We start from the raw sequence: 13,340 nt of genomic DNA, 5'->3' as shown, positions 1-13,340 counted from the left end.
TGAAAACTAAACAGTCTCTCTTTAAATGTAATGGTCCAGGGTAATGATGTATTTAGTAGACAAAAAAAGAAAAAAGGGGTGTGAAGGACTATGAGCTTTCCTCTTTGCAGTCACCTGTGGTAAGGTAGCCTCGTGCTACACGTGTTCTCACATCACATGATGTGGCTACTCCCGGGTTATACCCAGTTTTCTGTGCTGGGGTTCAGGGCTGCACCTGCAGTTGTGTAGGATACGTATTTTATATCATGCTATAATGAAGCAGCTCAGTCAACATAGTAGCAGTTGTTATAAGATTCTGAAATAGAACTTTGGTTTTTAGAAACTCTAGTAATAGACGATACAGATGCTAGTCCTTTATAAAGCAGTAGTTCCTGAAACAGGATTATACCAGAATTGAGAAACTTCAAATCTGAAGCTGACGTGATTCTGCTCCTCTGAAAGAAAATGCAGTCACCACCATTGGATCTGTGTGTGCATGTGCTGTTGAATTTTAGCTAACAGGATCCCAGCTATTAAAGTCTGTAAGGTCAGGCTACTCTGAGGAAAATAAAAGCTGAAGGATGTTAATTTGTAATTCCTATTTATTTATGAGTATTTTAGGCCTTGCATATTAAATCTGAACCTTACATTTTTACTTTACTTTCTATATTTAAAATAGTGCGCTCTTACGTTTTCTTGCCCTGACTCCCCTTTAAGGAACTTGTGTGTGATGTGTAAGATTTCTATGGAAAGCAGAGTAATACAGTTTTCAACTGGGATCTTTATGTGGAAATGGAATAGTGCCGTGAATTCTGTGCAGTGTGTTGATCAAAGAGAGAATAATTGTGACAGGTAGCTCAACACCTTTCTACCTGTTAGAAGAGTTAAAGAAAGCTCTTTGTCTGTTTCCTTAGTAAATTTACTTCACTTGCTCAGCTAGGTTTGACATTAGCATAAAACCAATAAAGATGTTAAAAACCAGATTATGTGAGTCTACTTCATTAGCACGCTGGTCTTCAAATGAGCTAGTATAATTTAACTCTGTAGAAAGAGCCAGTGGTTTTGGATGTATGAGTAATCTTTCAAGTAATTTACATAATAAAGATCTAAGCAAAGACAAATGGCTTGGCTTTGAAACACTGATTTGTGTGTTTCCTTGATTTTTAAAAGGAAAACCCCTTATTAGCTTTTTGCATGTTACAGATAGCTACAAAATGTTTGGCTGTCAAAATATTTAAAAAACATTCACAATAATAACTTGAAATGCTATGGCCATTTATCTCAATATTTTTCCTTGGAGGTCAGATACACAACGCTGCGTAAACCTATAACTGCATGTTTCTTTTCTTACTAATGTTCTTTGCACCGGTCAGTTTAACAGGTATATGAAGATTTAGAGAAAGGTAGAATGTATTCAGTTTAAAAGGGAAAAGAAGTGTGTGATTTGTAATGAAGATTAATCTTTCACTAAATATAGAGTCTTAATTAGAGTCTTTACAAACCTACTTCAAATATGTGAACTTGGTATAGCTAGAACTCTGTTCTGATGCTGTATTTACTCTTCCTTATGGGAAGGAAAATCTGTGTAGAATCTTTCTGTCTCTCAAAAATGTACTCTCTGCTCCCTTATCATGGGTCTGTATGTTGGTGAGCCCTACACTGAACTGAAGTTATCAGCCAGCTCTGGGAAGTGTTTTGCTTACTCTTTTGCAACATTGCATTCCCTGCTAATTAGATATATCCGACTCCATGGTGCCTTTGAAACAAGTCAGCGCTTGAGAAGACACATTTGGTCTTGTACAGTGACAGTTTTCCTCATCAGCAAAATTTTCAGGTGATAATTCACACTGGCAATCTAATTTTACCTTTTTCAAAGATAGACTGCGGTAGGGATAAGATTCCTCATGCAATCTGAATATTTGCTTGAATTCCTTCTGACGGTAAGTCTGAAATGATATTACACAAACAATTGCAAATTTTAGAGCAAACAAGATTTTGTGTTCTTCTTAGTGGTTGTTTGTGAATCTCTTTCGCAGGGAAAGTATGTAATTTTATATACATTTTGAGAAACCCGTTTGTTTTGCATTGTTTCCACCTTTTATTTAGAGCTGCAATAGGCATGAAATCTTTGTCTTTCATTTTGGAATGCTGTTTTGAATCACTGCTTTTATGAGAACATGTTTCAGAGCTCTTTCCTTTTGGACTGAATTTCAGCTCTGTGACTCCCTCCCTGAAACAAAACCAGTTGTTCTGACCATTGGATACAAATGTGTGCTTCAAAGGAAGTCTCATTGTTTTCCTTAAAAAAAAAAATCTTTGTCCAAGCGTTTACACATCTCTTACAAAAGAAGACCCAACCCCAAACTGCGTGTATGCTTATTCCACCCTCTGTATCCAGCTACTGCTAATCCTACTCTGGCAAATAGTCTAGATCTAGTATTACTCTGGTAGCATGTGCATCAGTTTTGGAAGCATTTCTTGGACTCAGGGGCACTGTTTCTGTAAAATAAATTTTTCCCTACTTGGATATTAGTATAAGCAATACAAATAGTAAGTGTTACAATGCATTGAGTTTAATAGTAACTTTATGTTATTGATATATTTCAGGTTTTGTATTCCTGCTTTTATTCCAAGTATGTTTATAGCTAACGGCTGAAGGGAGTGGAGAGAAGCTGGTAGACTAGCAGAATATGTACTGCTTAAGTCTCATTTCCTTAGGAGACCAACTGGGGAAGTGTGAAGATACCGTGTTAAAATCAGAGAACTAGCAGTTGAGAAGATGCTGAAAGTACCGAGTTGTGACAAGTTTTGTGGAAGCAGGTGGTCCACTAGAACTGTGCAAGTGTTCAAAATTAGGAAAAGCTCACAGTACAACAAAAATGCGGTTGCACACCTGTGGAGCAGGTGTTACAGATGCAAGAAAAAATTATCAGTGCTCAGACCTTACTAGGCTGAGATTCTAATAAGTGGGATGAAGCCCTGAAGGAATTCAGGGTTCAGTAGTTTCGTGCTTAGAGGGCTACTTGTTCTTCCTCTTCTCATTCAGGTTTTCCATGTTTTTGTAGTGAAGTTTTGTGGATTTTTTTTGTTTGGAGTCATTTTTTTTTACAGTTGGCTTGATTTTTCCCTTATTCTAATTTGTTATTTGGTGCTTTAAAAATGAAAATAAAATTGCAATATTAGGAAACTTCTGCAGACTTTTTATGTAGGATTTAGTCTTCAACTTGCCTAAATTCTGTAGGACCTATTAAACTCAATTTCATGATCATATTACATGGGTTTTCAAAAGGAATAATTTTTTTTATGATACCATAGATGGTACTTAAAATGAAATGATTTTGAGCAGCATTGTCTTCTTTCTTTGTCACATGACTCATATTTTCATAGAATCACAGAATCATCAAGTTTGGGAAAGCCCTTGAAGCTCCTCCAGTCCAACCATGAACCTCACATTGACCATTCCCAACTCCACCAGATCCCTCAGATCTAAATGTCACAGAAGGAATCTCGGTGTTGTCTTTCTAACCCTGTTTATTAATGTTCATCCATGTATGAATGACGTTCATTTAAAAAAAACCCTAAACTTTTATTAACATTTTCAGTAGAGCATAGTAGTGTATTTCCATATTCAGTTTGCTGGGCCTGATGGGATTGTTATCTGTATGATGTCATTCATAGAGATGATTATGACTTTATTACCACTAGACTATTACACACTTCCAGAAGCTCTGAGATGTTATATTGTTTATCTGAACAAATAGCGTACAGTCAGTAAAATTATAAATGTGGGATTCCCTCCCACCACAGCCCCAGTTGAGCTTTGTTTCTACTCTGTTCCTAGGGGGAAAAAAAAAAAAAAAAAAAGAGGTTTAAACATGCTTGTACTTAAAATGAAAACAAGCGTTTCTGCATATTTAAGGTATGTTTTAATTATTGCATGTAGACCTGGATGTTCATATCCAGGAATTCTGTAAATGCATACTGATACAGAACTGTTGTAGACACTTGTCTTCCTTACCTCTTATACTCCTATAAAGTGATTTTAGAAAAATAAGTTTCAGCAGATGAACAGACTGCTTTAAGAGTAAATATAGAAAGCTTTTTTGTGAAGTTGTTTCTTTGCTGGATTTTAGCATATAGATAGCTTTATACTCAGCAAAATCGGATTACAGTTACAGCTACTTACAGCTTTCACACATTGTGTTTCTGACTTTGAACGTGTGAAGCTGTACTTCTGAATACTTGAAATGATTTATTAACTTTACATGTAGGACCTATAATTGTAGTTTGAGAGTATTTTGTGTGGCGTAATTACTGATGTTCTTTCTCTGTGATGCGTAGTGTGTTTCTTCTGCACAGACCTGAACGTGGAATCTCCGTAACAGGTCACCAAAGCGCTTACATACAATGCTTTGCATGTATGAACAACAATACTTAGAGCTCAAATGTATTTTTATCAGGGGTTTCTAAGTGAAAAGACAGAGTTTATCACAGTTCTCATTAATTTGGAATGTAAGCTGCATTAACAGCTCGCCTCTGGAATTTCAAGGGCAAGCAAGAGATGGCATGTGACCTTTCATGGGGAAAGATTTATATAAGAAGGGAGTTAAGGGGACTAGGGTTCAGGAACCAGCAAATGATGCCAGAATTTTAATTTGTTGCATATTTGTGTTGTTTAAAGAAAAAGATGGGAAAAGGGGAAGGAGAAAGAAGGAAGATCAGAAGAAGTTAGCTGGGGAGAAAAGTTGCTTTTTCCTTTATAGCTTAAGATATAGATTGCTCATTCAGCATTCTTACAGGCTGGAATTTTGATTTTTGGTCATGGGCAAGTTCACTATGTGTATGTTTTGTACAGGGACAAGAATGTAATGTCTAAAAATCTGAAGCCTGATTTACTGTATAGTCAGCTTTGATTCTTAATGGATTAAAGAGTTAAACCATCTTAAAGGTACTGCTGGATGATGATGGTGATTACCTGGCACCCTTCACCAAAAGGAAATTGCAATTCATTGCTGTAGATGTAAAGTTACAACTTTCAAAATTGCTTCAATATCTTCACACTTTATATGACATTAATAATTTAATGCACAATGAAAGAAAAAATTGATAAATACTTAAAGTATAGGAATAGTTTTGCTTTTGGAGGAATAACTTTATGAAGATAATACTGTGGGTGTTTAATAATAGTAATGGCAGCTGGTTTGTTGGAAATAAGTCTCCTGAATTCTGGTTACTGATAGGCATGCTTTGCATATATAATTAATAATGAAAGCAATTACTGTTTTACATGGAACACATTGTTAATATGCAGTGACCTTCCATGCTGTGCTCACGCACGTGTGTACCACGTGAAGTAGTCTGCGTGACGTGTATAATACATCTGAGTTCAAGCGGTTTCAGAAACCTCCAGAAACTTCTGCGTAATTGATTTGAATACAGTGAGCAGTGCTAACTATGGGGTTTCCACCAGGTTTTTGGGCAGCTCGCACATTATTTGTAAGGACACCAAAAGACAGAAGTCTTTGTATTGATGATACAAAGATCCTTCTTGCTGGCTGTGGCTATCTGAATCCATTAACACTGGAATAACCTATTTTTCCAATTTAAAACCAAGGTGTCAGTATTACTGAGTGCCAGTTCTTCCTGTCACTCTCAATAAAGGGACTGGAATGAAGAGCAAAACCTCTGGAATCTTTGTAGATCTGGGATCTGTAAAGCAGATACTGGCAGGCATTAACTGAGGAGGTGTTCACTGGCTGCTCAGTGTGTGTGTGTGTTTAATGTGGTGTCATGTTTGGTTAATTAGCTCTAGTTAATAGGAATTTCACTCAGATATTGAAGGATTGTCCTTTTAGTGTTAAGAATTAATAAAAGGGTCTTGAAAGAAGACGTTGGAAAGGATGGATGCAGAGTGGAGGGAATGCAGTTGGGATCTAAAACTTAAACATGGGAAAACCTTAATAACCTTATTTTATTTTTTGATCAGGAAAAAATGGACAAAGGCTGTTACTTGTCCAGTGAAAGAAGTAGAGCCCAGAATGAGGTAGAGGTTACTGAGGTACTCTCCTCTCTAGTTTAACTGAGAGTGGCCATCTGTCACATTGTCAGTGTCCGTGCAGACTCGGGGTAACTGTACCCGTTCTACAAATTATCGGAGACCAGTGGATACAGTTAAATGCATACTGAAGGCGCAGGCATTACTAGAAGGGCAAAATCATACATATACATGGGCTCTCCCCTCCCCTCCATTCAGATTTTCTGATTTGTTCTTTAGTCGATATCTTCAAATTTTGTTAAATATTTGTAATAGATTCCTTTACATAAAATAGAATTTTGCGTTATTGATTAAATATGTTTTCAGATAATTGATCAGAAAAAATCAAAATACCCAACAACCTCTGTGTCTGAAAAATCATTAAAAATAAAGATGTGAATGAAACCTGATTTAACAATGAGTTAACATTTGGTATGTGGCCTTGACATTTTTGGAAAGTTGTCAGTAGTTATCAGTAGCATATATTGAAACAAATTATAGCTGTTTTTGAAATTCCACGATCTGATTTTTTTTCTATTTCTGTGTGTTGTGCTAAAACAGTTAAGAATGTAAAATCAGTTAGGTGTTGAGTTGCAGCCACCTGTTGAAGAATCTGATATCTCCAGACATTACTTCTCTGCTGAAAGATGAATGACTTAATAAAAGCTGAAGGCAGAAAACATTGACACCTCCTCACCCCAAACCAAGGGATTTAGACACTTACTCCAATTTTACTGTTATTTAAGTAGTTGGATTGAAAAATTTCCAATGGAGAGTCAACAGTAATTACACTAAAATATCAGAAATGTGGTGAGCATACCGTACTGAACTGGTTTCATTATGAAATGAAGTGCAGCTACTGAGCCTTCTCTTACATGGGTTTTAATCTTGTACAGCAGCATTAAATGGATTACTTTGTGTATGCATTTGTGTAAAGGAGTGAGTGGAGTCCACGAGACAGACCTTTTCTCTCTGTCTTTTTGCTTCTGCGTAAGGATTGAATGTAAATTCCTGTATTTGGGTGAAGTACACTTCCAGTCAAAGGGAGAAGCTTCTTGTGGCAAGAGGCCAGGTCCTCACCATCTGTAGAATGGCAATTCTTTCAAGTATTCCTGGGTCTAAACTTTCTCACAGAGAATGCAACTCAGTAACTTGTGTATTTGAAAATAATTGTATTTATTTTCCAAATTTATCAAGTTGCAATTAATTTTACTTTGTACTTGCAAACATATAAAATTGAGATTTTAAAGAATTGCCCTGATTTGGAGAGAGTGCAAAATAATTAAAAAAAAAAAACCAAATTCCTCCTCCACCCCTACCTGAAAACAAACCAAATTCTGGTGTGATGGGAAGAGTGTTTCCCATCTGTCTGTACTGTATACAATTTAAGAAACCCTGTGAAATAGTTAGATTTTATGCATAATAAGTAGATCACAGGACTCTTATGTGGAAGGATTAACAGTGCTTTGTTTGTGTTTGTTCTTTTATTCGTATCTGATGGATGTAAATAACTTTTTCTGGTGCTGATATCTTGGATATAGAACTATTCAATTTTTTCTTTTTTTTTTTTTTTTTTTTTCCTTTGAAATATTGCATTTCTGTGACACATACTTTATCCTTTCATAAACTCTTTTTTCCAACTTTGATCTTGCTTTTATATTTAAGTTGATTAATTTCTGAAGATTCATCTTAACTGCTTTGTGCCTTAACTTTGTCTGTTTAATATCTGGAATGGTTTTGAGACTTCCATAAGCCTTTCTGAAATGGACCCTTTTCTAATTTTTTTGAAAACTTTGATACCAAATCAGTTGCACTTGAGGTAGATGGAAGGTGTTTCTTTTTTCAAGGACATTTTCTCCGCAGTGGCTATCCCAGTCTGAGTGCAGTTCTTCAGCATGCTGCCCTTGGTAACCACAATCAGTACATGCTGTCTTGGGGGTAAGATTGCTGTTTGGAGTCTACTGTGTCTAGTTTATATGCCCATTGTACCAGGACATCTGTTCATAAATTATTTCCAAGAGAACATCATAGAATGTGAAGTGTAAAAATACATAAACTGGAGAAAATACTTTTTCCAAAATTGTCAAACTGATTCTTATTAAATACCTTGTAAAATTTATTGTGTGTTTTAAGATAGGAGCAAACTCAGACTGTAAATTAGCAGGAAGCTTAAAGGAGCATATTTTTTCCAGTATAACATTGAGTTATGAATTGCTTTATGCTAGCAGATTTGAGTTGTGTGAGACTGAAAATTGTTTTTTATGGTAAAGCCAGGAAAATAATGTATTCATTGCTGCTGCTGGGGTGTCTGCAGAGGAAGGAACACATATGGACTGCTACTACTAATGCAGAATTTGTACTGTTTCATAATGTCAAAATACAGCTTTGAGAATTACACAAGAAAATGTTTTAAAATTTTAATGTTTAATCTCCAAGTTTTGTAATACAACTTTAGAGAAAGGGTGATCCCATTTCAATGTGATGGGTCAGCAGAGATTATTAAAACTATTAAAAGATACTTTAAATGGTTGCCAATTTCAGCTTTGCTGTTTAGGAAGCTTTATGTATTGTTTAATGAAAACTGATTTCCCAAGTATCTGTTTTTACTTGAAATCAGACTTTTATCCATGCTTGTCTTGCTTCCTTATCTACCCTGTTTCTGCTGTGCCTGCTTACTGGGTGGGGGAATGCAGGTATGGTGGTAGTCTAGGGCTGTGTGTGCTCTGCTTGGTTGGTGCGGATGTAACTGCTGCTGCCCGGGTGGGTGCTGCCTTACAGAAGAGGTGACTGTTCAGCAGCTCTGCTGCTTTCTCCTGCTCTTTGGAGCCGAGGAAAGAACAGGAGTTTGCACCTCTCATCTCTACCCAGCAATTGACTTGAAAGCATGTATGTGTTTTGTGTCTGCTTACCTCTGAAATGACACAGAATCATCCAAGAGATGCAGAAATTGCTAGAGTGAAGACTGATGGATAAGTAATGTTATCACAGAAATCTTGTTTTCTTGGGTTTAAAATGTGTATGGAATGTTAGACACGTCTTTGTGCATGTGAAATACTTGGCCACGTTAAATCAGTTTCTTTCAGAAATCAGAACAATATTAATTATTCAATTTGTTTGGTATATTTGTAAGATAAATCAGACAATTTGCTGTTTTCTGTAGGAAAAGGCAAGATTTGTGCAAGAGAAAAGATCATTCTTCCCACTATTGTACAGTGCTTCAAATGTGGAAAACAGAAGTTGAAGGCTATTGATTGCATGCTTTATGTTGTGTAGTGGCTTACTTCAGAATGGTCCTAGCTTTCAACATTCCTTCAGCATAGTACTGATCAATGTAAAAATTGCTTTCACTTTGACACATTATACTGTGGTGTATCCCAGAGCTAAAATTCAATTAAAAAAAAAAAAAAGTTATGTTTTTTTCAATACTTGCTCTAGGACTTGAGCAGGTGAAGAACAAAATTGATGTTTGTATGTGCATTCCTGTGCCGTTCAGGATGACAGGACACGAGGATTTGTGGTGTTTCAGAAGGGTTTCCTATCTACAGCACTGTGGCTTTAAAAAAAAGGAGGGAATAAAAAAAAAAAAGTCAGTTGCATCAGAGAAGTTAACAGAAATTAGCAGTTTTTGTCTGCACCTTCCTATGTAGAAATTCACTCCTGACTTGTCCAAGGAATCCAACTAGAAATATTGACAAGGAACTAGAGTGTCCTGGATAAATCATGTGGATTTTTCATCTGTACACTTCTTCTTGAAGACCACTTGTTGAAAGATGTTCAATTTCTTTTTAAAATACCACATTATCCATTATATTAGTTTTTAATTTACTGCTGTTTGTAAAGAGAGTCTAGAATTACCAGTAATCATCTGTCACTTTGAAAACACGCATGGCAGGCATAAGCTGGATGCAGCTTGCAGCTTTTCTGTAGTGACTCTTTATGTTACTACTGGAGTATATTAAGATTGTATTTATTATTTGACTTGCAAGACACATTTGAGGAGCCTGCTCTGCCTCCTGTGGCAAAACATTTCCTAATATTGGGTATATTCTGAAAATATTCTCAAACTGATGGCAATTTAAATTCCACCAGTTTGTCTTTAAGTAATTGAATTTTATTTTTCAGCAGGCCCAGCAGAAGGTTTGGGAAAAATAATACAAAGATTTCCTCAGAAGGACTGGGAAGACACTCCTTTTCCGCAGGGAATAGAGTTGGTAAGTTTGCATTACATTTTATAACTTTTAGAATTTCTTTCACTTACGGTTGGAAGATACATCTGCCTTCATGCAGTAATGTGTATTATCTGACCCAACAGGGAATGGATAGAAGTTATGTGAGTAGAGGGCATAGATAATAGCTTTAAAAATAATAATTTTGACTCACAGAAGAGACTTATTCTGGTCTGTACCACTAAGTAGTTATTTCTAGAATACAGAAAAGCTCTGCTGCAAATTTAGAAACATTGTGTTTAAGATAAATGTGTATTTGTGTCAGTAAGTTGTAAGTTTATCGTTGACTACGTTTTTAGACGCATCCTTCAGATAGCAGATGACTTTTCATTGTCCAAATAAATACAGATGTGTATTTGTATATTATAGGTTAAAAAATGAATTAAAAATAATACCCCAATTAATTGGCTTGATTAAAATGGTCAGTCTTTATCCAGTATTCTGTCCTTGACAGATGGCATAATGGGTGCTTACAAAAACAGTACACTGAACAGGGCTAGTGTGCTGTGATCTGTATTAGATGCCCTCTCTGAGAATTCACTCAAGTGCAACTTCTGTCTCTTCCTTGATCTCATATTTTGCAATGCAATGAAAAGGTGTATCTTATCTGGATCAGGGATTCATTAAACATACGGCTTTCAAAATCCTGCAGAGAAGTGAAACACTGTGATCATACTCTGCCAGTTAGGTTTCTGAGAAGTCAGAGTGAAACTCTTGACTGCCATGAACTTAATAACTTCTGGGGCAGGATGAGCTAGAGGAGGAGATGGGCCGTAGGAAATGTTGCAATAGAAGTCTTTGTACTGTGGGACAAAATAAGCTGCAGAGGACAAAGACACCGACTTTTCACTGAATTTATTACACAGATACAGCAAACATAGCAAGCTTTTACCACTGTGATACCTTTCAGCCAGTGCTCTGCTCCCTTACTGAGTCATGACATACCATTGGCCATGAGTTGTCTTCTCCAGTGAAAGAGAGGGGAGGGCATCTTGGTGTTTACTGCTTGCTTTCTGGAATAGCAGAGGCTTCTGTTGTTCACTCGGCGGTGGTGGACGCGACTGGTTGCTCGTTTTCTTCAACATTGTGGTTTTCGTTTCTTCACAGTCAAGCATAAGCCTTATGTTCTGGGGGGATGTCATACATTAATCACTGGTGTAAGCATTATTTCTGGTACACGTGATGGATGGTTACAGTCTTTGTGGTACACTTGCATAATACTGCATTTGGCAATGTAGTGCTGTGCTGAAACAATGGAAGCTCCTGCTTTCTCTGAAGGGTTTCTACTACTGTTACAACATTATGCCACGCTGTATAGCAATTGCTGTTTGCTCTAGCTGGTAATGCTCTACTTAATACATGTGTAGCCAGCACGTGCTTGATGACTGCTGACTGGGTTCAGATCAGTGGCTTTTTTTTTTATAGTACCCACAGTGGTAGTTCATTAGAAGAGAAATAAACTTTGATGCCAAGGCTTAGGGGTGTTTTCTTTTTTTAACCACTCTCTTGGGGTTGAACTAGGTGGTTTGATCTTGCCTTAAACAACTGCAAGAGTTTGAATCATACTGAGATTTATTTTCTCATCAAATCTTCCCTACCTTTTTCAAAGTAAGTAATGTATCTGACTTCCAGGGATGTGCTGAAATAAACAAGCACAGTTTCTTAAAGCAGGGAGGCTACTTAAGTGATATATCTGTACCCAAATGTTATTTCCCGTTTAATTGTTGGTTGTTAGCACTACAATAAATACCTAAGGGAAGATTTAATTTTTATTCCTTGGTTGAACAAAACATTATTTCTGTATCAGTTATCAAATAACTCATTAGGCAAAGCCATTAAGTCTTTAAATTTTCCCAGTAAAATGAAATCTGACAACTTAAGGACATCTATTCAGCCAGTTGGCAAAATTAGTCAAATTTGGATTTGCTTTTCAAATGTAGTACTAAAATTTTAATTAATTAAGATCAAGTAGTTAGAGATATTGCAAAGATCAACTACAGAAGTAAATCACTATGAAAGTCGGATTTTGGCAGGATGCACTTTTTAATGGTTTGGATGAGTGTAACATGAATCAACATTAATTCATGGAAAGGAGAGAACAAAATTTGTGCTACCATTTTCTGTTTGTCACCTGAAGGGCAGCTTCGATATCATTAACAGTCAAACAGGTAACGTGCAAACCTTGGAGGAGGGTGGGTGGGAAGGGAGAAAGAAGGTAAGAATAGAATAGTTGACATAACGTGTATGAAGATGAAGGTAGATGTATTTATGAATTGCACTTAGTTCTGTGGGTAGTTGGAGTTAAAACCCTCTTAAATGTACTTCCTGTCCTTTTAAGTGAAGGAACTTTATGGAATTTTATGGTTTCTCTGAAATAGAAAGAACGGCAATGGTTTGTATCTGAAGAACGTTAAGCTCTCTTCACTGTTTCATAAAGAAAAAAGGCCAAAGCTTTTCATGCCTAGCAATAGGATTGAAGGGAATTTTGATTTCTTTAGAGTCTTGTCTTCTGTCAAAATTAGTTCTTCTGCCATGAATCATGGTGATCTTCAGCTGATTATCGATGAAGTTCTCACCACCCTGCCCCCACCCCTCTGCTCATTTGTAAAGCAAATGATTTGCCTATGAATTGGGACATTTTGAATTTATTTTTTAAAGTTTTTTGCCAAATAATATAGGTTGTCTTGGTATCTAATGGGTGATACGATGTAATAATTGTTTCCCATACATGTTGTTAATTTTATGAAACAAGGAGGGCGAGGGGGGAAATAATGGAGAAGACCTATGCCCAGCCCTGCCTCCCAAGCTTTAATACTTTAAGATGGAGAATGCCTTTTTGGATCCCTTGTGATCTCCAAAGCTTGTGGAGATGCTTTTAGTCCAAGCTCAAGTCAAAATTTGATAGACAAAATCCTGAGACTTTTGTGGAGGACTTTTCTCTTTCCCCAACCTTGCCTGTCCCTCACCCTTCTGGGCTTGAATTTGTGTGATCAGATTGCTGAGACATAAATTAAGACAATTTAGAGAGTGGAGTTGTGCAGGTAATTTTAAAGTTAAATCATAAAAATACTACAAATACTGTTTTTCATTTTGTTGAGCCC

General features: G+C 36.5%; 1 protein-coding gene across 5 annotated transcripts in view; it reads left to right on the top strand.

Annotated features, from left to right (window-relative positions):
• SBF2 (SET binding factor 2) overlaps positions 1 to 13,340 on the top strand; it is a 243,214-nt gene that overhangs the window by 32,975 nt on the left and 196,899 nt on the right. For 3 of the 5 annotated variants that reach the window (XM_074918681.1, XM_074918679.1, XM_074918677.1), the window contains exon 2: positions 10,136 to 10,224. In XM_074918681.1, the coding sequence (XP_074774782.1) occupies positions 10,136 to 10,224 (89 nt within the window). The remainder of the gene's footprint in view (positions 1 to 10,135; positions 10,225 to 13,340) is intronic. The other 2 variants (XM_074918678.1, XM_074918680.1) reach the window with 2 other exon arrangements.

This window comes from Athene noctua, chromosome 14 (genome assembly GCF_965140245.1).
Source record: "Athene noctua chromosome 14, bAthNoc1.hap1.1, whole genome shotgun sequence".
NCBI lineage: Eukaryota > Metazoa > Chordata > Aves > Strigiformes > Strigidae > Athene > Athene noctua.
The sequence above is the reverse complement of the archived record's forward strand: the minus strand, read 5'-3'. Positions and strand labels throughout refer to the sequence as shown.